We start from the raw sequence: 24,056 nt of genomic DNA on the forward strand, positions 1-24,056 counted from the left end.
ATAGGGAGCTGTTGAAAACAGAGATCAAATGGGGCCCAACAGAATCTATTACTTTCAGTAAAAATTTTGTAGGTATTACATCAAGTGGGCTGGAGGACACTCTCATTTGTGATACTGTTTTTAAAAGCTCAGACAAGTCGATGGGATAAAACTGGTTAAAACTCTCTTGTTGCTGGTGAGGAACCTCTGAGTAAGAGGCCGCGGGGGTAATAGAGGCTCTGATTGACACCACCTTATTGGTAAAATAAGATAAAAACAATTCACAGTCATCATTACTTCCAGCTGAGGCACAAGGAGGGGTTGGGTTTACCAGCTGATCCACAGTCTTAAACAGAAACCTGGGATTGTGTTTATGTGTAGGGACAAAAAGGTCTTAAAGGGACAAAAAGGGAAGTACCTTGCAGATCTGAGAAGTGTAATGCACGAGCTTCTTGTGGTCGATCCTCTCCTTGTTTTTCATGAGGTAATCCCGCAGACTTCCAAACGGCAGATATTCCATGACCAGACGGAGATTTCGACGTCCTGACAGAAGCCAAAAAGAAAACAGAGTCACCCGTACGATCAAGAAGTCAGAAAGGTCTTGAAATTGCAAAGATTTCACTGACTGATGGACAACGTAAAGTGCACTGTCCGCTAAAATGGCTGATACTGAGACAGAGTAATAGCTTTTTTAACATCAAGTTGGGATGGATACAACGAATGTCCATCAATAACCAAAAGAAAGAAATCTAAATCATGTTATGCAAAAGGGCAAAACTACAACTGAAGTAATCTGTGTTTGGTGAGGAATATACTAATTACACCTTGGTGTTCAATATGAATTCTATTTATGTGATTCACTGGCACATTGATAAAATAAACTGCATTTACTGTTCAATACGGTTGGTTTACAGTAAGTGTAGTAAATGCACAGATTTTATAACAGAGTTTGATGCAAACTGATCAACCAAAGTCTTGTTTTGCTTTTACTGATGGAAACAAAAGAAAAAACATTTACATTATATAGGCAGGCTTCTGTAGTTTAGGTGTAGAATGAAGGTTGTAACCGCTAAGCCTAAGCTTAAAGTAGCTGAGGGCTACGCAGATGGTTGAAGTAGGCTAGTTTTGTTCGGTTCAAGTTCTGATTTTTTCTCTGTCGTGAGAGATTTGTTACACAAGGTCACCAATATCTATAACTGAACAATATTCCATCTTCATCGACACTGTCACTTTTAACAACAGCCACAGCATCGGTGGCGGTCAAAGACTAGTTGGCTTTTCCCCTCTGGCAACACTTGTGTCTGATTGCACCTGCCCCCTAAGAAGATGAGCCCCAGTTAGCTATCCCAGCACCCTAGTACCACCTACAGGCCATACCTGGACACAAAACACTGACATGGCTCCTATGAAGGTATTAATTACACGTAGGGCTGTGCGATATGACGATATCTATCGTTTGACAACAGAAAAACGTATACAATGCGTACATACAATACCTTTTTAAGACCTTTTCAAGACTTTTTCAGTAAACTGTAAGTTTACTGTATTTATTATGTTCAATATAATTTCATATAATAGTATATAACTTACCACTAGTGTAATATTAATTCAAATTACAGCTGTTTCAGTTTGGGGTTGTTTTTTTTTCATTAACTTTGTCCAAGAAAAATGCTCTAGGCTACATGATAGTCTCCAGCCTTGATGGTGGGCAGGCTACTAACTTGTCAATAATCATAACAGTTTATGCAGAACACTGAGTTCAACATTTATAAAGTTTGTTGCAGCACATCAAACTTTTTTTAAAAAATCCCGCTCCATCCAGGCTGTGATTGATCTGTGCACAAAAAGTGACATTAACAAGAGCATCGGCTTTATGAGAAGTTCAACGTGTTTCAATAAAAGGCAGAGCCAAACAAAACTAAATAGCCAAACGTTAGCCAAACCCACACGCTCCTTGAATTTTCCCTGTTGTCTTCTCTCTTACCGATTCAGCTGCTGTTGGCGCATCTTGCTCTTGTTTTTCAGGAACGGGGCTGTTCAAGTGGCCACAGAGTGACCGGCCAACCGGGTTAATCCGTTACTCCTGATCGCCACTCCGACTATGTTTTGAACAATTATCATTGCGGGTCCGGCTGGGTGGGAGATTACGGTCAGTTGTACTCGTAAATTATTTTCCGGTTCACATGGATCTATTTTTTGGAGCGTTTAAGAGTGAAATAGGCGCTCGGTAAATCCCTGCGCCCAACGTTACAGAAAGGAATCACACAGTCGCTACTCACTGCCTGTCTAGTATTTTTTGCCAAGCATTATAAATAAATACGTTCACCTACACTTTTAGCAAACAAACTTTTGGTCAAACAGGATTTTGACATAGAAAAAAATATCTTCAAAATTTTATACCTTGTTAAATGGCGATTAAGACTTTTTAATACTTTTTAATGGCCTTAATTTTAGCAAAATTTATTTATTACCTTTTAAGACTTTTTAAGACCCCGCGGACACCCTGTATAACACTATTCCAGCCGTTCCAGCCGTTATGTGTGTGTCAGGTAACTTTTAATGGCTTGTCCACGTACATTCAGTTTACTTTCTAGTTCACCACGACATGCTGTTGTTGTGATGTTAACTGTAGCAGCAGGAGAGCTGTGAGAATCTCAGTCTGGAGCTGCTGTGCTGCTCTGGACCGTCTGGTCCTCTTGTTAGCTTTGCAGCAGCAGGTAGCAACAGTTTGCTAACCCACAACCTAGCTAACGTCAGTTACATTACTTGCTGTGTCATTGTTCACTCTATCATTGTATTTGTCAAGTTTTTAAATTACTCCAGAATCGCGTAAGATATCCCAGTTTTTTTTATCCCAGCGAAATGCCATGAGTTAATGTTGGAAATTACTGTATATGTGACTGTATCTTATGATATTTTATTGAATTTACAAAAAATGTTCTATATCAGGATTTATCGTTATTGGGATATGAAATGACCTACGCTTTAATTTTATATTATAAAATTTTGATATTAATTTTTTGTGATATCGCACAGACCTCATTACAGGTCAGCTGTACCTGCACTGTAGCAGACGCCTTTGTACTTGACGATGTTCTCGTGCTGCAGAGATTTCAGGATCTCGATCTCTCGCTCGAAGTCTCGTATGTGCTCTGCAGTGCTGTGCTGGAGCTTCTTCACGGCAACGACCTCTCCAGTGTTGTCCTGAAGCGGGTCATAACGACACATCTCCACGCTGCCAAAGTTTCCCTTAAAGAGAAGAGCAACTTAAGTGGGCTGTCATTTTTTTACTCATCGTTTGAATTCAGATTTCTTACTAAGAGATGCACAAACAGCAAGAGAGATTTCTAGTTTATTACTCAAGAGGGATTTTTGTTAGGAAATCTCAGTGACAAATCATTATTCTCAGTTTGTCCAGAATCATGAAGCCCAAACTTAATTAGGCAAGAGTAGAAGTCTATACATAAACTTACTGCAAGAGGAAAAGGGGTCACACAGCTTAGCATAGATTGTACCTTGCCCAGCAGCTGTAAGAATATGAGATGTCTCTCTTCAAACTGAGCCGGCTCCTGAGTCTCAAAACCCCCAGTCGGCCAGGCAGAGCCCACTGTCCTGTTTGGCAGGATATCACTGTCCACGATCAACTCATAGTCTGGGGACACAAAGACAAAACAAATGTACATTCGATAGATTAAAGGAAAGATCAGAAATGAAGTATCTACTCCAATCTCTGCACTAATCTCATCTAACTTCCAGCAAGAAAACATTCCCAAAATGCCGAAGACCTCCTTTAACACAATCCCTACTCCCATTCCTCACCCGACTCCAATAAGCAGCTAATGATGACCTAATAAAGACAGGAGCCCAGATTCCCTTTTCACTGACGTGTTTCTGAAGACACCATGGTAAAGGTGCGTGTGTGTGTGTGTGGTCAGGAGGTGTGCGTCTGAAGACATTTGAGATTCTACACTGGCGTGACCTAGATTCCCTGTTAGGCTGGCCAGCGGATGAGGCGTACACACTAACCTGGTGTGAAGAGGCTGTGGAGGTCACGGATCACAGCACGAAATGTGGGCCTGAACGTGGGCTCGTAGTCCATGCAGCTGGTGATCAGATTAGCCAGTTCGGTCCACTTTGGTGCAGGAAGCTGGTGGTGGTCCTCGTAGAAAAGAGTTTTCTGCGAGACAAAATTGAGCGTTAGCGTATACATTACGGAGAATGAATACACAAAAGTGGCTGTGTGTGCGCGCAGATTCTGCTTGTGATGTATATAAATACATAAATCACGCTGTTGTCATTTTATTTTTGGTACAAAAAGATTCAGGACTTCTGTGCACATCTGAAACAAAAGTCTTTAATCACAAACAGTGACGCTGAACTGTCTATGGATATCCAATCTCAGCAAAAGTGCACATTTTGGATTTTATATTGCAGAGCAGTGACGGGAAATGATTAAGGATTGAACAGAATGCAAGTTGAGACATGTCAAGGAAAAACATTTCTGCTACAAGAAGAATATGCAAAGTAACCTGTTTCCACCCAGAGCTGGAAGAACAACCTGCTGTTGATGCTAAACAGAAATGCCCAGTCTGGTTTGTTTCTACAATACTGCCAACTGTTGGCAGTGTTTCCCCTAGGATGGAGTTGTAGCAGCGGAGGTGAAGCGAAAACATTTTTTGTGCGCATAGTACATCTGAATAGAAAACCCCAACACAACATGTCTCAGCAGTATTGCTCGTGTCCATGAGCATGTGATGCACATTAGAATAGTTAAAATTTCAGTGTTTTCCCACAGTTTAAAGTGAGCTTTAGAGGAATGATTTGGTGGTGGTTGTGTTAGTCATGGTCAGGGTTTTGGGGGTCCTCCCCCAAGAAAATTTGAAGTTTTCCAATGAAAAATACATAATTCTCATCAAATTGGGCCATTATTTTCACCATATGTCTGAACAAATAGTTGGAAAAGCTAGAGCAGATAACAAATAACCAACACCCAAAGATCAGTCTGCTGGGGAGGAACTACAACCTTTAGATTTGGGGAAAGTAATTTGGTTGGTTATGGTGCACTCCACAGTGATTTACATTTATGGCACAGCATGTTTTGGGCATCACTCCCTAAATCTAAATTGGCAGGAAAACCCTGTTAATATGACCTCAGAATCATTATAGATACGATTGTTCTTGTTACATAAGTTACATAGCAGCCAAAAGACATAGCCTACTGTATAAGCTTTCCTGCTCAGCTGCGCTGTCTGAAGGGGAGGGGAGATGTTAGCTAACTTAGTGTAAAGTGGCTTCACTTTTCCAGCAGGTGGGGAAACAGACTTTTCTTGGTCTTGAGAAGCTAACGCACCGTAACCGACACAGTACATTTACTGCCAGAATATTTTCCTCCGGTCACGTTCCCCGTCACTTTCTGCCGCGTGGACACTCGCTACACACGCGCACCTCCTGATATGGAGTTACCTTGCTCTTATAGGCTAAAAGCACCTGTCACGTAGATGTTCTTTGAAGAATGAGGAGAGGAAGCGAGCAAAGTCATGAGTGTTACCGTTCTCGCACAGTGTGAGTGAAAATTAGTAGCGCATTTATATAATAGGCCTAATGATTGTGTGTGAAATTTTAGCAGTGGTGGTCACTCCTGAATGCATATAGGGGAAACACTGGTTGGAAGTATGACAACTTGTTAACATGTGTAACCTGTTGTGTACAGTGCTACATCAAGGTGCATCAACAATTATTTATAACTGAACCACGAGATAGCTAGAAATTCCCAGCCCTACTGCACCTTGTTCTGCATTTAAAAAACCACTACTGAAATTAACCATGACATACACAGTATCTTTAACATCCAATATCATATATATATATATATATATAGTGGGGCCAAAAAGTATTTAGTCAGCCACTGATTGTGCAAGTTCTCCTACTCTGAAAGATGAGGTCTATAATTTTCATCATAGGTACACTTCAACTATGAGAGACAAAATGAGAAAAACAAAATCCAGGAAATCACATTGTAGGATTTTTAAAGGATTTATTTGTAAATGATGGTGGAAAATGAGTATTTGGTCAATAACAAAAGTTCAACTCTTTGTAACATAACCTTTGTTGGCAATGACAGAGGTCAAACGTTTCCTGTAAGTCTTCACCAGGTTTGCACACATTGTAGCTGGTATTTTGGCCCATTCCTCCATGCAGATCTCCTCTAGAGCAGTGATGTTTTGGGGCTGTCGCTGGGCAACACGGACTTTCAACTGCCTCCACAAATTTTCTATGGGGTTGAGGTCTGGAGACTGGCTAGGCCACTCCAGGACCTTGAAATGCTTTTTACGGAGCCACTCCTTCGTTGCCTGATCGGTGTGTTTGGGATCATTGTCATGTCATCTTCAAAGCTCTCACTGATGGAAGGAGGTTTTGGCTTAAAATCTCACGATACATGGCCCCGTTCATTCTTCCCTTAACACGGATCAGTTTTCCTGTCCCCTTTGCAGAAAAACAGCCCCAAAGCATGTTGTTTCCTCCCCCATGCATCACAGTAGGTATGGTGTTCTTGGGATGAAACTCTGCATTCAATTCAAGTTAGCTTTATTGGCATGGTGCATTCTTCTTCCTCCAAACACGACGAGTTGAGTTTTTACCAAAAAGTTCTATTTTGGTTTCATCTGACCACATGATATTCTCCCAATCCTCTTCTGGATCATCCACATGCTCTCTGGCAAACTTCAGACGGGTCTGGACATGTACTGGCTTAAGCAGGGGGACGCGCCTGGCACTGCAAGATTTGAGTCCCTCTCGGCGTAGTGTGTTACTGATGGTAGCCGTTGTTACTTTGGTCCCAGCTCTCTGCAGGTCATTCATCAGGTCCCTCCGTGTAGTTCTGGGATTTTTGCTCACCGTTCTCATGATCATTTTGACCCCACGGGATGAGATCTTGCGTGGAGCCCCAGATCGAGGGAGATTATCGATGGTCTTGTATGTCTTCCATTTTCTTACAATTGCTCCCACATTTGATTTATTCACACCAACCTGCTTGCCTATTGTAGATTCACTCTTCCCAGCCTGGTGCAGGTCTACAATTTTCTTCCTGGTGTCCTTCGACAGCTCTTTGGTCTTGGCCATGGTTGAGTTTGGAGCCTGACTGTTTGAGGCTGTGGACAGGTGTCATTTATACAGATAACAAGTTCAAACAGGTGCCATTAATACAGGTAACGAGTGGAGGACAGAAGAGCTTCTTAAAGAAGAAGTTACAGGTCTGTGAGAGCCAGAAATCTTGCTTGTTTGTTATTGACCAAATACTTATTTTCCACCATAATTTACAAATAAAATCTTTAAAAATCCTACAATGTGATTTCCTGGATTTTTTTTTCTCATTTTGTCTCTCATAGTTGAAGTGTACCTATGATGAAAATTACAGACCTCTCTCATCTTTCTAAGCAGGAGAACTTGCTCAATCAGTGGCTGACTAAATATTTATTGGCCCCACTGTACCTCTATCCAGTCCATATTTTAGGTCATACCAGCAAAACCTACCTTAGAGTTGTCCAGTGCTGCTAAAGGTCTCTCCCCACCGCTGCAGATCTCCCATAGTGTGGTGCCAAAGCTCCACTTGTCTGCAGCCACGCTCAGGTTGGCAGGGTCATCGATACACTCAGGGGACACCCAGGGGATCCTCTCAATCAGGACTGATCACAGATAAAAAAAAAAAATAAATAAACGAACCCACCACTGTCAATAAATTCTCCATTTTCAGTTAAAGCACTTCAATTAGTTAGCAATAAAACAGAATCCATTCCTCTACAACTCAACATCTCTCTCTTTATTTTAATACCCCACCAGAGTCTTAACACTCATTGTACCCATTTTTTCTGTAGTAGGGCTGACCCGGCATAGTCGACGAGTCGATGCTTCGATGGGCGTAGCCTGATTCGACTGTCAATCTCACAGTCGAAGCTTCGCAGCGAAACAAGCATCATGCCATTTTGGCGATATGGCGGTGCTCAACGTCTGATTTTACATAGAACTACCAGGCCCATGTTTTCTCCCAATAAATAAATATACAGCCTATTACAATATACATTTCAACGTAAAAAGCTGTAAATAAACACGTAAAAGGAATAAAACCTTCAATAAATGTTTTTAAAGTGCGTAAATAAATCCTAAATTGTAACCTAACCCCAGGGTATGTGTAGGCGTAGCATGTATGTGTGCAGTGAGTGTGTAGTGGCAGAAGAGGAACACTTGCTGAAGAGACGGAGCCCCAGCCTCACTGGAGTTGTGCCGAGTTGTCCGCACCTTGCGGATAATTTATCACCGTTGATGAACCACACGAAGAATACTTTATCGTTTTTAAATAGCCGGCTACTTGAAATAGACCCACGACGTGCATGCAGTCTGCGGCAGCACAGCATGCACGCAAATCTGAAGGCAGGCGAGAGAGAGAGAGGGGGAAAAGGGTCTTGAAAAAGCCTCAGTTCAATCGCCACGCTCAAAAACACAAATGATTCAACTATCAGTTGACTTATAGCCAGGACCTGACGATTCTGATTTGACTATGTAAATTCTTAGTCAGGGACAGCCCTAAAATGAAGCATTACGATGCATGTGTGGATTTAAGAAGACACGTTCTTGTTGCAATCGCATCCTCAGTCAATTGCTGGCCACTGCTGATTAAAGAGGAGTATTTCAGTTAAGCTGAGGATAGAGGTTAACTCACTCTCTTTGGGCAAGACAGTGATGCTGATGCCTGGATCACTCAGTTTGATGAAGGGGGGGTTCCCAGCCCTCCGGTCATCCTCTCTGATCAGAAGAACGTTTTTAGCACAGACATTCCCGTGAACAAGATGCTTTTCTTCCTGCAGGTTGAGAAAGGGAGAGATCAAATCAGTCTCTTAATAACACTGGGAAAACAGTTAATCACTCTTTCCTTCTACATTTAATTTCAGTTTTTTTCATTACTTGGTTTGTGTATCAGCACCTATAAAAACTACACCAGCACACCAATTGATTGCACTAAAGAGAGATTCCTACCAGGAAGTTCATGGCCCAGGCCAGCTGCTTAGCCACCTCCAGCTTCCACATGATGTTTATCAAGTTCTTGTTCTTTTTCAGGTAGGTGTCCAGTGAACCAAACTTCACAAACTCCTGCACCATGATATCTGAAAGAAATGTTGTTTTTTTTTTTTGGCTGAAGTTAATTTAAGGATTTTGCGATTACAACGCCAATTCTTAGCAGTAGCAGTCTGGACAAATAATTACCCAAAATGTTTAGATTTTAAATAAAATAAATAATACATGCCCCAGAAAAATGCAGGTACTTTGCCAGTAGCCATTTTCTGTTTTTTTCAGGGTAGATTTTGTCTTCACTAATCATATAAAAAGGTCCAACTGATTACTGCCAATTCTAAAAATAAAGACAAAAAACATGATAGACATGCGCATGATAGCCGTAACGGATGCCTACAGTAGCAGCAGAAGTCTAGTGAGGTGAAGACAGTGCGGCAGGTGAAAGATTTTCTGGGGCAGGGTATTGTAATCCTCCTAAGAATAGCCCACCATGCCCACAGTTTAATCACTGCTCGGAGCCTCGGGCTGATAAAGAGTCTGGTCAAGATTATAGCAAAGCACGGTTGTAGGCTTGGGCAGTATACAAGGTATTACGGTACACCAGGCTTTTTAGAAATCCTGAAGGTATGACTCAATACTGTGAAAAATACAGACGCTTCTCTTTCTATTAAACTGATACGGTGATGCAGAATTGAGGTGATGTATTGTAGTGTATGCCCTCAACATAGGCAGGTGACACTGCGTGAAAGTGCCTGACATAATCTTTAACTAAGGATGGGCATTTCAAGCAAAAATACTACGCAATATTAGCCGCGAACTATTCGACCAATCTTCTAAGATCAAAGGCTCAAAAACACAAAATCCTGTATTTAATATAATGACACATATCTGTCAATACATCAGGGGAACGTGTACTTACCTCAACTAAGCCATAATGTTCCTGATAATGATTTTCAACATGTCTAAATTCTGAGCATACTCGTGTGCCGGCAATGCGCACATGAACATACATTTTTAACACGACCATCTTCATAAAGGCTAATCTGAGCTCAGGCCGTCAGCCTATTCTCCACATTTTTATTTAGAAAAACTAGCATGTCCACATGTTCGAGATAACGACAGGAGCGCAGACTGTTTACAATAAGTCCTGCCGTGGAAAACTCCCTATCTGATGGCACAGACACTGCAGGGACACATAGTATGCCCTTGCAAATTGTGCCAGCGTGGTATAGTTGTCAACGTTTTTCCATAGTCTGTGGGATCGATGTGGAGGGGTGGGCACTTCTGCTAGTACTGGTTTAGTTCAGAAGTAGCCAAACAGGACTGCAATGGCAATCGCATCCCTTTGTGTTTTTTTGGCCAACAGCTCAGTTTCGTCTGATAAGACTGCAGATATTGCCCATCTTTGGAACATGTCAAGGATAGAATTTCACCTTACTCGGCCGTACACCATTAACTGGTGCTCAGGCAAGCTCTTAAGTTGTTGCTTTTGTTTCAACGCTTGTGTTGCAGTTTAACTGCGATGGAAGTGTTGAAGCTTTAACCTGTCGTTTGTAGCGTGTTGGAGTTAAAGTGCAAGTTTTTTTTAAAAACAAATACCATCATACGGCGGAGACCCGGTGAATTGTCAGGAATGTATGAAGGCATGAAATATTAGATACCACCCAAGCCTACAGTGTAGACCTACATCATTAGACCATAATAACAGAAGCTGTACATTATGTGAGCGGTCTGTGTGTTAAGAGGTCTCTTTATTCTTCTCACTGTAGAGACAAATGAGGACATACAATATGCGTACAGCATAAGTTCAGAGTGTGTCTGTAAGGCTGACTTACTTTCTTCTCCGCAGACACATACGCCATAGTTAAGAATCAGGTGCTTATGGGACAACTGGCTCATCATGCTGGCAGCTTCAAAGAAAGACTGTAAAGCAAGAGAAGACAGAGAACTTAGAAAACCGAATTATTAACGTGCCACCCATGATTGACAAACAGGGAACAACTGTGTCATCGGCTTTTTCAATGACAGAATGCTTCACAATTTTTCACGTCTGTTTAAAACAACAGTCAGGTGCATACAGGTTTTTCTTGCTGTAATCACTCCTCCTGTTCATAGTGGCCATTAAAATATTCCTTCCTAATGCTCTTTTAATGTAAGTGATGAGACACAGTCCTCACATTCAGGTTAGGCAAATCAAGAGGATAGCTTCCCTCTTTTTAGTATAAAACTACCTATTTGTATTTCTTAGTTTAGCTGCAGTGGGGGGCGGCATAGAAACAAAAAGAGGAAATTTGTTCTAAAAAGACTTTACCTGTCTAAATCAGACTGCCGAAGCCTCATATTAACTTCAGAAAAAGGTTTGAAGTTTTGAATTTTTGCACTAAACGAGTGCTGTGGGTTTTGTGCGCCACCACTCATATTGGGAGCGTGTTAATAAGGGATTTGTTAAAGGCCAGTATGAGCAGCAGAAATAATAACAGCAAGCATAACCTGTTTCAATGTTTATACAGGCACCTGACTATTCAAGACAGACTAGATACATTGTAAACCCATCCTTCAATCTGCTGATTATCTTCGACTACTGGTTTGTTTGTGAAATGCCAGAAAAAATGTCTTATAATTTATAATATTAAAACCTACACTTGAGTATGACAAGGAAAATCAGCAAATCCTAAAATTTGAGGATCTGACACCAGCGAACTGCTTGAAAATAAACAACTAAGTGATAAAGCCGCTAAACAATTCCATTCCATCATTGATCAGCCACTGCCTGAATTAACCAGCAGTTGGTTATTTCTCAGGCCAAATGCACTTTCAGTAAATCTGCTCCAGCTATTCAGCCTCTTTACTCTGTGTTTTTTACTAATAACAGATTTGAGGCTGTAAAACCAAGTGTCCCTGCAAGCAAAACATGTTTCCCAGCTTTAAAGCCACACACCTCAGAGTAATTCCTGTGGGCCTGGTCCAGCACTTTCATGACGACTTCGGTTTGGTGCAGTCCATAGTCTCCCAGCTCCTTGCGGACCCCTTTGAAGATCTTGGTAAATGTCCCTTGGCCTAAACTCTCCATCTGAAAGGAAGACCATTTTTCATTAATAATCAATTCTAACCCTTAACAGGTGATTGTCTTAAATATTTCAGAGAATGCAAAAATGGGATTGTGGTATAGCAATTTTGTTCTACACCACAATAATGCAGACTCTAACCCATTTTCATGCACAGAATTGTCGGACAGATGAGGTAACACAGACATGACAGTCCTGAACATGCAAACTAAGCTTACAAATTCCAGATCTTCTTTCCTGATTTTGTGAAACACCATCTGACTGATGTTGTGTCGGTGTAGTGACGGAGAAAGAGGCACTTCGGAGCCCTTGTTGCTCCTGCACACGAGGAGGCAGGACTTTTCTGTTGGTGGAGAGAAAAGAAAGAAAACAATCTTACAGGGAACCAAACGTTTAAAAAAAAAAGATTTATGGTTTCCTAAGTTGAAAGTTGACCGAGACACTTGAGAAATGATGACGTAAGTCAGCGATTGAGTGTGTGACATGTTGAAACTCAGGAGCACAGAAGCACAAGGACTGAGACACATAAGTCATGTTGGCTGTTATCCCAATTCAAACAAGAACCGCTCTATTACTGACTGGCCAGAGTACTGGCTTTACTTAGAAACTAATAAGAAGCATCGTATTAAGGTGAGCGTTACCTCGTGCAAGGAAGCTGATTCCTTCTTTCGGGACAAACTCCAAAACGCTGGAGGCCCATGGACACTGAGCAGCCTAGCTCAATAACAGTACTTGTGAATGGTAGATCCAAACACACACGTGACAGAGAGGCCCACTGTTTAAACTAATAACCTGCATGCATATAAATCACTGGATAAATAGGGGTGTTTCCCTATTATCTCTACCAGGATACTGAAAATTTTTCATTTATCACTTCTGCCAATCACATGTTTTCATCAACTCCTCCCTGCAATAAGTTTTGCAGCCACAGCTGTGCGTGCATCTCAAAATGGCATCTCTTGGAAACCTGTTTACAACACGTAACCTACATTAATTCTAATTAATCTAGCAGCATATACTGGTTTGATGTTTGTATTAGACAGTAGCACAAACACAGCCTTTGCTAATGGTTACTAATCTGTCAAAAACATATCAGCCAGGGTCTGTTAGTTTTACCTTTGGATTTAGGAGGACAGCACTTGCTAAACTGGAAAATGACGCTGTCAGAGCGCACCGTTTCCTTTTGGTAGCAGCAGAGTAGTTCCTGCAAGCTGCTGAAGTTTCTTTTGGTTCCACTGAGGTTGAACTCCCCATTGGCAGACCTGGTTATCAGGCAGTGCTTGTATTCTACAGCATCATACACCTAGCAGACACACAAGAGGAGGGCACACGGGGGAAATGCATACAATTTCAGTTTCAGTCATAGAATGGACAGAAACAAAACACCACCAAGTCTGAGTTTGAGCGGGACACCATTTCAGGTGGTTTCAATTCTAAAATAAAAACACATGGTGCTGGGGAATAAAACAAGAAGCTCTTAAAGAATACGTAACTATACATACATAGACTTTTATATCTGTTTGTGAGTGATTATGGTGATATCGTATATCTGCATGCTTCTCCCGCCAACTTAAAGCCTCTTCACGCCGTGTGTCACAGCAAGCTGCGCTTCATCAGGTGATACATTTCTCACTCACCATTGCATCCTACATGAAAAGGTGGGATGATCCTCCTTAACAAACAGAAGGGAGCAGCATTGTATGTTTATTTAACGCTATACTACAAGAACATCCTAGCAGGGGTGACACGACTCAGATTTAATTTAATCCATATAACTATATACAGCGCACTGTTTAGCACGGACGATCATTACTGTCACACAACTCGCTTATGCCGTGGAAAAGTGAAGACGACGTGATTTGATGGTGTGGATTGCAAAATGGAGGAATGGAAAGAAAACAGCGAGGGAAGAAGAAGAGACAGGCCAGAGAAAAAGACAAAGTAGTAAGTATGGGATTATTTTAGGCTAAAAGAAAACAACAACTCTGTACAACTGAACTGACCTACCACAACGGCACAACGGCAATGCTTGAGCATCTGATCAGAAAGCATCCAGAGTGGACCCGAAACAAGGTAACGTTAACGTTAGCATTTAATGTAATCGTAACTTCTTAGTTGAGATGAAGGCAAAGGTAAGGCAGAAGTCTTAGCTGTAAATGTGCGTTTGTTGTTGTTGTTGTTGTCTGACTGGTTAGTTTTTGAGTTTGGGTTGTAAGCTGATCCCGGTATCGGAGGCACCAAGCAAAATTATTTATTACTTATGCAATTCTTGACTAATTGATGGAATAATCTGTAGAACACGCAATAAAATACTAAAAAAATCGATAGCTGCAGCTACCTAGTTACCTCTGCTCTCTGGTTACATTGTAACATTAGCTGTACCTCTTGTTCACACTGTACTTGGAAAAAGTGGGTTCAAATAATATGCTGCAAAAAAACACGTTACGTTCTCTTACTTCACTTGAACATTTTAAAAAGGTTTTATTATATATTAGCAATCACACTGATTTTGATATGCTTTTGTAAATTGCAAAAATATTTATTTTATGTCTGTGAATTGTTTATGTATTTGCACACAGGTCTCCCTTTATAAATAAAGGGTTAAATTAAAATATATTGCAGCATGGTTCCCAACCAAACTGTGTTAGTAGCACTGAGTCCTGAAAACAGACACGTACTGAAAGTTGGCACAGAATGCCTGTCAGATTCTTCAGCCATGTTCAGAGCGACAATAGCACCAGATTAAAAAAACCTCAAGCCGCTGTGTTACTGTAGGCGTTTCATGTTACAGGATGAAACACAAACCAGGTAGCCCAGTCTGAAGGCTTATTAAACACAAAGACAACGTTGAGCCCGGATCAACTTTGTTGCCAGAGCCGTCCGTGTTGGTGTCATTAAATTGAGGAGGCAGCGTTTTTGGCCATAGTGTCGTTTACTCAGGATTTAAATGATGATGAACAGTTTTTGTTTTATTTAGGGCAAGTTCCTCTGTTTGTCAAAACATTACATTACATTAAACACTAATGCATCCAAGAAGTTTGACGTATTTTGTTAATGAAACAAATTAATTAATAAAATGAAAGAGTAACAAAATGCATTTAAAATCATCAATGACAGCAAAGTTAGGTACTGACATTTAAGTACTGTATGTACCAATATTAACATATTTCTAACGATACCCAAAAACCCAGAGCCAAACAACACAGGACAACCGATAAAATGTAAGTCCATGATAATTACCCCTATATTTGATTTAGGCAACACACAACAGGTAATTTTACTGCATTTCAATTTTCAATCTCCTCTAAGAGATCAGTACACAGGGTGGAATGCACCAACTACCACATATGAATGTTACCTACCTCAACGGGGAAAGTCAGAAAATACTTGTTGAATTCTTTAGGGCTACATCTCAAAATGTACAATCCTCGCTTGTTTCCACACTTCTGAAGCCGGTTGATGGCAAATTCCATTCTGCAACAAAAAAAAGATAAAAACAACTATGTGCATCTCAGCAGAGAAATGCAGTATTACCTGCTGGGATAGGACATAAATAACTGCCACCTGAGGAATGATTGTACATCGTGGCAGCAATTTCAAATTAAAATGCATTGCTAATGCTGATGGTAAAAAATTTATAAATAAAATTCACTTACGAGATGGGGCCATGGCAATGACAAGCTATGGCCTCCACAAGCCTGGGAGGAGCCACTTCTTTACAAAGGTAGTGATGTGCATCTGTAGTCAGCCGATAGTAGCCATCAATGAGGGACACAAAGGAGAGGGCTTCAGAGAGGCAGGGGAACTCCAGCTCCTGAAATACATGAAAACCACTGTTAGACGTGATGTCACCATTCTCCAACCATCTCCGAACGGCGGAATATATTTATCTTGTGGAACTGAAAGTGGGGTGGGATACAAAATGCTTTTAAACCTTTGCCTACAGATGCTAAGAGGTAAAAAAGAAGTTTCTTTGCCTGGTTACAACTTAGTATAAAGACAGATGTTACCAGATTCTTGCCATCCTGTTTGTTGATGGTGACCACCCGACTCTCTGCGGCCCCCTCCTTGCTGGCCTGCTTAATGCCGATGTCAGTGACATCAGGGAAGTCACACAAGGTCTGCAGCTCCTGAACAAACAGAATAAAAAACAACTTTTCAGATAATATTATCAGCAATGCCTCCAAAAGGGACCAAACCGACAAGAATTATCTGTAAAGACACACCACTTTCAAAAACACACTCAAAAAAACTACTGCTGAATTTCCCGCATTACAACAAGCATAGCATGTACAGTTTATTGCTAAACTACATGCCTGGGGACACAATAATATGTTTCTGTTTGTTGTGTCTACCTCTCTTTAGCCAACAATTCCCTTGATTCATTTATAATAAGTTTTTATTTTGAGATTTTTTTAAAATCAACATTTTAGGGTCTAAAGGCCTCCAGTGCTGCTCTGTATGAAAGTCAGCAAAATGTCTAAATGCAGAAAAAAAACAAGACTGCCAGCACTCGTGATACCAACCTGGTCTGTATCTTTCAGTTTCTCTCGACACCACTGGATGCCACTGTCCGCTGCCACAAGGATGACGAGCTGTCCGCTGGACGGGTCCCGGACCTGGAAGGTCTCTGTGTAGAAGGTCTTCTCCAGGGACTCCATGCTGATGAGGTACTTGAGCTTGAGGTCGCGCACTGTCGTCCGACACTGACTGAACTGCTGAATGAAACGCTTGAAGCGGAAGCGGATCCGCTTGCGTGTCAAGAAGTTGCAGTCCTGGATCTGAGCTCTCACGTCCTTTGGCAAGAAGGACTTGTAGCTTGAAGAAAGCAAGATGGGGAAAAAAAAAAAAGTTTCCTTTGTGTCTGGCTTGTTTTAGTGAGCAAAAAGTTTTGTAGAAAAAAAGTATAGTAAAGTACCAAAAAAAGCATTTGTTTGGCATCCGTGCTGAAAATCAGGTTGTGTATCGACACCAGTTACACCATTACACCAATTAGTGCTCAGCAGGTGTCAGATCATTTCTGTTCAAAGCCCCCCCCCCACAACTAGTACCTTATAGTGTGGTAAATGTCCAGCGGTGACATCTGTCTCTCCTTGGCTGTTCTCGTCATGTCTAGCACGGCCATACCGAGGCACTCTTCCTGAGTCTCATGGGAGTCGGGGATCTTCACCAAACCGCTGACAAAGTCATTCCTCCACTGCAGACAGAGAGGACAGTAAACAAAGTCACAGTTACTACTACAGGTGAGCCCACCTTACTTTGCGCATACTGATGTGTACGTACGTAGGTGTATACAACTTTGTGCTCACATACAAAGTGTATTTACTATGTCTGTGTAAGGGTTTCTATCAAAATAACAGTTGTAGGCTGTGTTTACATCTAAGCTGTTTATTTCAGTTTTTCAAGGACGTAACGTCACTATTTGATCCATGGCCCACTGTGGTGTTTATTATGTTAATGCAAGACATGTCCTCTTCGTGAGCTCCTTGTGACCACAAGGGAAGATAAATAACAGCTTGCAGAACAGTTAAACACAACATGGTTTGGTGTCAGTCACTACTATAAACTTCATGTAGCACTGATAATGCAGGACGACGGATCTCTTGCAACTCTTGTTTGATGCAGTGAGTCAGTGTGAACACTAATCAGAAATAAATTATCAATAATATTTGCTTTGGTCTGAATGAAGTGAAACAGGCTGCAAATGTGAACACAACTTTAGATGATAGCTACACTGTATTATTCATAATCATAAATGGAGAGATGTGCTCTAAGAAAGGTGCTGCCTGAAAAGCGGGACTGTCATCCCTGTAAACGGCCTTGAATCTTACTAATTCCCAGCAGTTATGGGTCTGGTTTGCTTTTGCCGAAAATCGTTGTAAGAAGACTAGGGTTGGGCGATGTCTATAATGAAACATCGGGATGGACGTTGTCATGGGGTGCGCGCGCGGGTGACATAATAAGAATGTTCGTGGTAATTAAAAGCTGCTTTCACAGGATGGTATAATGAGAAAATTTGAGATTGTTTTTTGCTGGAATATGAACACATATATGTGTTCATATTTTGGTGAAGTGGAAAAGTATGCCAACTTATCTATTTGCAACCTGTTACCTGTTTGCAATGTACCCATGGATGATAAGACCCTCCTCCTACACTAAGGTCTTTTTGGACAAACTCTCAGCAGTCCAGGCAGTTCTTGGAAATCATAGCAATAAAATGGATCGGTGTCTATGGCTTCTCAGAATCTCTTTGGCTCAAATGTCTAAAGACAGTGGAGTTTAAAGGACATAAACCGAAGCCCTTCAAGATGAGCGGCCAAGTGTTCCACCTGACACCTTCAGCAGTCTCTCCTGACAGTGGAAACGAGCCAAAATGTTTTCTCAGACCTTTGTCTTTGATCAAGACAATGAGCTTAAGAACAGACTTCGTCAGGCAACAGGTGAGTTGTTAATGTAGACACTTCAGGGGCGAATAGGCTATATAATATACAGTACATACATATCTAATATCAACAAGCCATACAGTTTGATACGGAGTTTTCCTTTTTTTTTTTTTAGTCTTTAACTTTTTATATTTCTATCCTTCCCCTTTTCGTGTGTGTGTGTGTGTGTGTGTGTGTGTGTGTGTGTGTGTGTGTGTGTGTGTGTGTGTGTGTGTGTGTGTGTATATAGAGGGAGGTCAAATAATTACTACGATTTTAATATACAAATATACGGTATTATTACTGCACTACTGCAGAGACTATCACATCCCTTCCAAATGCACCATAAATACTGCTTGGAGGTCTGCCATGGGTCAAGGATCATGGTAGGATGGAAGTAAAAGCAATGGGCTGTGGTACAGGGTCAAAAATCTCAGGGGTCAGTGGAGGGTCAAAGAAAAAGGTTGCAACGCCCAAAGGGTGCTTTTTCCTAGTCAATCTAACCGAGGTACCTCGACTGCCTCCATGAGCTGTGCGTCACATCCACTGCTGCACAAACAGGCCAAACTACAACGACTAACTTCCCGATGTTTTTGTAACACCAGCATGCATCCGTCCCTTTCACCTCACGCAATATGGGGTTAGGGTTATACAAATTGTATCATTTATCATTGTCCTTTAAAAAACGAAGGCTATCGATTTGTTTTTTGTTGTTGTTCCATTAGTTAACCTCCAACCGGCGAATGCAGACACACACTCCCTTTGCAAGCCATAATAGCATTACTTTAACACAAACACAGGGGCCCGGCTCTAGATTAGACTGCTAGGAATTCAACATATCCTTCACAAAGCAAAACACAACATCTGTCTGAAGGCAGGCATTTGTAATGGTGCTTCCCTTAGCCCCTTATAGACTTTTCCCGAGCCACCAGCGTTAATTTCCACGGACATAATTCCACTGAGAGTTCAGATACTGTCGTATTGCTGTATCGAGTTACCTGGATTCACCTATCTTACACAACTCCTTTCTATTGCAATGTGGTTTATAAATATAATTTCTTGACTGAGGGCATGCAGGGCTCTGATGATCTGTCTGAAAAAGTCTGTATTGCATGTTTCCCATCCTGCCTTACACATATACTGTACACTTAGTTCTAAATAGAAACCCCCCCCCAATTTATGATTACAACTCTGCTCTCCTTTGACTATAAAACACATGAACAAATACAAAAGCAGCCAATAGTCCGTTCAAAACAAACCAGAGAGCACTTAACAAGTTTGGTTTCCTAAATACGGTGGGAAAACCGTGTTCTTGTGAGACTTTGTTACATAGTAGGATTATTATTGTGTAGTATTAAAGTAGTAGTAGTGTAAGCCAATGTAGCATCCAAGGCCAGATTAACCTGTTGGGTAGCCCAGCAACAGAAATCTCACAATACTAACAACAACACACAGATGAGCCACACCACCGCACTGGGGGAGATTCTCTTAATCACCATGAACACTGTAAATAGTCCCAAGAAACAAGCACTTTTTACTCAACGTTTGCTAACAGCTACAGTGTGCAGCACTTTTTGTCTTTAAAAAAAAATTACAGTATATATATTTGTGGCACATTCTTAAAGATTGACATCTTTAGTAGGAGCCAGTGGGCTGGGGTAGTCGGACAGTATTTGGAAACAGACAAACACATTATTGATTTTGCTCTTTTCTTTAGTTGACAACAACAAGAATTACTTCATCTTCAGTATCTTGGATATTGTGCTAACACGGTGCGTATTCCTACAAAAAAAAATTGTGTTTAGTCAAATTACACAAATCAATCGACACTAAACCTGGGAGCAGCTTCCTGCTTTTTCACTGTCATCCTGCTCGTAACCTTTAAATATGAAAAAGCTCCCCTTAATGTAGCAGACTTCAGACAGGTTTCAGACAAAGACAAGAACTTTACTGCAAACAATTACATTTTTGGACAATAGCTCCGCTCTCAGCCTGCTGTTAACTGTCAAACCTTCGGCAAAGACAAAGCCCTGGAGTGCACACAAAAGACTGTGGATTTAATTTTGCTCTCTTATTCAGGTCTGTGGATTTTTGCACGCAAATTGAGTTCCCTCTCACATGAGCGTCAGCTCTCTTGTTGGTGTTTACAGCACATACTAAAGTGGGTCAACTGACTGATATCCTTCACACCAAAGAAATACATGGACAAACATATGGTAAAAAAAGTACCAGTTTCATGGATTGTAAGTTCTCCATCTTTCCTGAGCAGCTTTTAAAGACGTGGCCTAACTAGTAATCTAACAAACTCATTTCACTGCACTTGTCAAGGATATTAGCTGCTTGTTTACAGATACCTACTGTAATCTACAATACTGGGCAACAAGCCAACATATCAGGGGTGGAAATTAACACCCGCCAAATGTGGGTGGCGGGTGTTAATTTCCACCCCTGATACAAACAATTACTACAAACTTTTGCAATCTATTTGGTAAACTGACCCACATATAAAAGGTCTGATTTCTAACAAGTTCATGTAATAAAGAGAGTGGCTGTGTGCTCACCTGAGAGAAGAGGTATGACATTACAAAGTCATCAACGACGGTACTTTCTGAGCCCTTGGCTACCCCATATCGATATGCCCGTGATGCCCCGGCACTGTACCAGCCAGGGAAGTAGTACCTGTGGTAAACGGTCATGAAGAAAATGCAGTCATTCAAAACGATAATAACATTTTAATCTGGAAAAGATTCTTAAGAGGCAATGCAGACGCAAAATAACTTGCGCTACCTTATTCTGAAAAACACGTCTTCTGAAGCCGATTCGTCAAGCTGGAAGATGTGGTTGGGTGCAAACCACAAGCGGTCTCGCTCTCGGAAGAGACCGAAAAGGCTGTAGTACAGAGGTGATATAGCTAAAACAGACCAAGAATGAGAAAACACATTAAGTTCTGTAAACTCCTGCTCTATGAAATTATTTTACATGTTCTTTACAACAGTACAGGTTAGTGTGTTACTTGATCCAAACTGATTTTCTGAACAAACAAGTTACCTATTGCTACCTATAGAAACTGTTCATTTAATGGCAACTCAGAGGAATACATAATAGATCATGCTTTAGGACACACATTAGAAAACTATCTGTTGCTACTACCAACACAGGTGAACAAAAGGGCAAAGAAGATTGTCTAAAATGTCAGTTGCGTTTGTTTTGTCATCAAACACATAACTTGTGATTCCAACAACATGCAGGTTAGTCTCGCCCACCCCACCATCCGCATCATGGCCCTGTTCTGGTATTAGTTGCATCATACTTTTGACTCTGAAATTGTACCTCTACAACAAAAAAAACCCCACCAAGCACAGCAAAGCTACCACTTCTTTGTTTATCGTTAAACAGAGTAAAGAAAGTTAGACAGACTGGGACAAAGCATTGAGATGATTAAGCAAGCAGATTTTTCTGCCGAGAGGTTTCACTGTGGCCTCTTGATAACCTTATCTTGGGACCTATGCTCCAAGTTGCCGCAAAACACATGAATGTGGGGTGCATTATACAGGCTTGAACGGCTCCAAGTACTCACTGCACGCCTTGGCTGCATCTATGCACAACTCCTCGGCCACATAGTCCCCAGGTGGGTAGCTGAGGAAGCTGCAGTCGGCCGCTCCTTGGCTACTGTGGTAGAAATGAAGTCTCAAAACAGCGGCAGCTGGCCTTGTGTCTGGAGATTCCCGATGGGCGGTCCCATTTTGGTGCACGACAGGGTACGTGTCAGTCACAGTGTCCATGGCTGGCAGGGAGGCCATCAACAACACGCAACCTTCAATCAGTTAAATGCAATGGGTCAGCAGAAAGAATGACGGCCTTTTATTTCTTCTTTTTTTTTTTTTAAGAAATGTGTGATGAATTAAATATCATGATGAGCTAGGGCACATGGTCTCTCAACAGTTGCATAAACTGTTATCAAGATTCAAGTCTTACATAAAGCTGCAGTGCAGAGGAACCATTGTCTGGAGAGAGTTATAAAATCTGTAAATCTAATTCAAAACAAGGGCTACTCTCAGTGAGAGTTATCAAACATGGTCACAGACGTTTCACTGTAAAAGGAATATTGAGATTTTAAGCCCTACTGCATGACATTTTTCAATGCCAGCTTAGTGGTGATCAAGTTTACCTACTTAAGTTTAAATGGACAAGAATATATGTACAATTCTTACTGGGAGAAGTATACATTTTGTACTCAGCAGAAGCAAAGCAGAATAATCAAATGCCCTCATTCAAACAACTGCTATTCAGCACAGCAAACCCAGTATTTTATTAAAATGAGAGCTAAATTATGGGTTTTGTATTTCTTCCACGATGTTTACATTTAACTACTCCATCAAGTATCCTCACCTAAATTAAAAACAACTAATCAGACTGGTTTATAATAATTACCGACATTTGCCAACATTCTTTTTCCAGTATTAAAAATTAAAATGACTAAAATGAGTTCTTTTTGGCAGATTACAGATACATCACAATAAAGGAGGAGAGCCGGTGTAAAAGTAAAACAAAACTTTACAACACTGAATCACAGAGGGTAATTCAAGTACAAATCAAGAGAGGAATAAAAGCACTAAATACACACAAAGCTTAGGTCTTTAAGATAACTATGGACACTGAGTACAGGTGTCTGTGGCTGAGATGGGAGACACTGTGCATACAAAATTTATTGTCAAGGTACTTCACCAGTTGCACTTTTATGGCTGAATGGCATAAAAGAAAATTGCAGCGTCCAGATGTGCAAAGCTGGGGCTATAATCACTGCCAAAAGGTGTCTCCTCCGATTATTGACTAAAATTTGTAATTTGTTTTCAATTTTACATTAATGGATCAATGTTCATAAAAACGTTAATGACATCCATCTTGATTCAAAGTTGTAAAAAAAAAAACAACAACAATAATAAAAACGGGTGAATAGGGTGAATTGTGATTTTCATTATAGGTAATTTAGTTGATCAATCCACTGATGATGTTGTCTTTAAAATGTCCCAGTCTTAGTGACAAATGCCCATCGCAGCTTCTCAGATCCCAAGGAAATAGCAGAAGTCCAGAAAGAGTTCACAACTAAATAAAATCCTTATATTTGAGGAACTGAAAATAGTTAACGCGCCTTAGTTTTACATGGTAGATGACTTAAACTGTTAACCGATCATCAAAACGGTGGTTGGATAAACGTCCGCGGTTTGATGTAATGGTGTTTTCCACAGAAAGAGGATATGACACCTCGGGGCTCCAGACGGTGAACAAAAAGCGTGCGAGTTAAAATTTTACGTGGCCCAATCTGGCAAAGCAGGCAAATCTGCAAATCCGCCGACAACCCGTCTGTTACCGTGTTCCAAAAATGAAGCCGTCTGTAGCAGATTATTTTAAAAAAGCAAAATGAGGAGGAGGAGGTTCTGACTCAGACGCCACTGATTATGAAAGTGCAAGAAGGGAGAAACCGACTGACCCACAAAGAGAAGGAAAACGTACTATTTCCCCCGTTCAT

General features: G+C 41.0%; 1 protein-coding gene across 1 annotated transcript in view; it reads right to left on the reverse strand.

The window, feature by feature from the left end:
- jak2b (Janus kinase 2b) overlaps positions 1–24,056 on the reverse strand; it is a 31,108-nt gene that overhangs the window by 5,869 nt on the left and 1,183 nt on the right. Inside the window, exons 2-20 of the mRNA XM_046034598.1 lie at positions 22,107–22,343; positions 21,317–21,440; positions 21,091–21,208; positions 17,159–17,304; positions 16,634–16,925; positions 16,118–16,237; positions 15,764–15,921; positions 15,470–15,581; positions 13,224–13,410; positions 12,326–12,450; positions 11,981–12,112; positions 10,878–10,965; positions 9,007–9,134; positions 8,693–8,831; positions 7,510–7,661; positions 4,006–4,156; positions 3,495–3,631; positions 3,039–3,228; positions 398–522 (exon numbers count right to left, since the gene is read on the reverse strand). Of these exons, the coding sequence (XP_045890554.1) occupies positions 398–522; positions 3,039–3,228; positions 3,495–3,631; positions 4,006–4,156; positions 7,510–7,661; positions 8,693–8,831; positions 9,007–9,134; positions 10,878–10,965; positions 11,981–12,112; positions 12,326–12,450; positions 13,224–13,410; positions 15,470–15,581; positions 15,764–15,921; positions 16,118–16,237; positions 16,634–16,925; positions 17,159–17,304; positions 21,091–21,208; positions 21,317–21,440; positions 22,107–22,329 (2,847 nt within the window). The 5' untranslated portion in view covers positions 22,330–22,343. The remainder of the gene's footprint in view (positions 1–397; positions 523–3,038; positions 3,229–3,494; positions 3,632–4,005; positions 4,157–7,509; positions 7,662–8,692; positions 8,832–9,006; positions 9,135–10,877; positions 10,966–11,980; positions 12,113–12,325; positions 12,451–13,223; positions 13,411–15,469; positions 15,582–15,763; positions 15,922–16,117; positions 16,238–16,633; positions 16,926–17,158; positions 17,305–21,090; positions 21,209–21,316; positions 21,441–22,106; positions 22,344–24,056) is intronic.

Source organism: Micropterus dolomieu, linkage group LG21 (assembly GCF_021292245.1).
Source record: "Micropterus dolomieu isolate WLL.071019.BEF.003 ecotype Adirondacks linkage group LG21, ASM2129224v1, whole genome shotgun sequence".
Lineage (NCBI taxonomy): Eukaryota > Metazoa > Chordata > Actinopteri > Centrarchiformes > Centrarchidae > Micropterus > Micropterus dolomieu.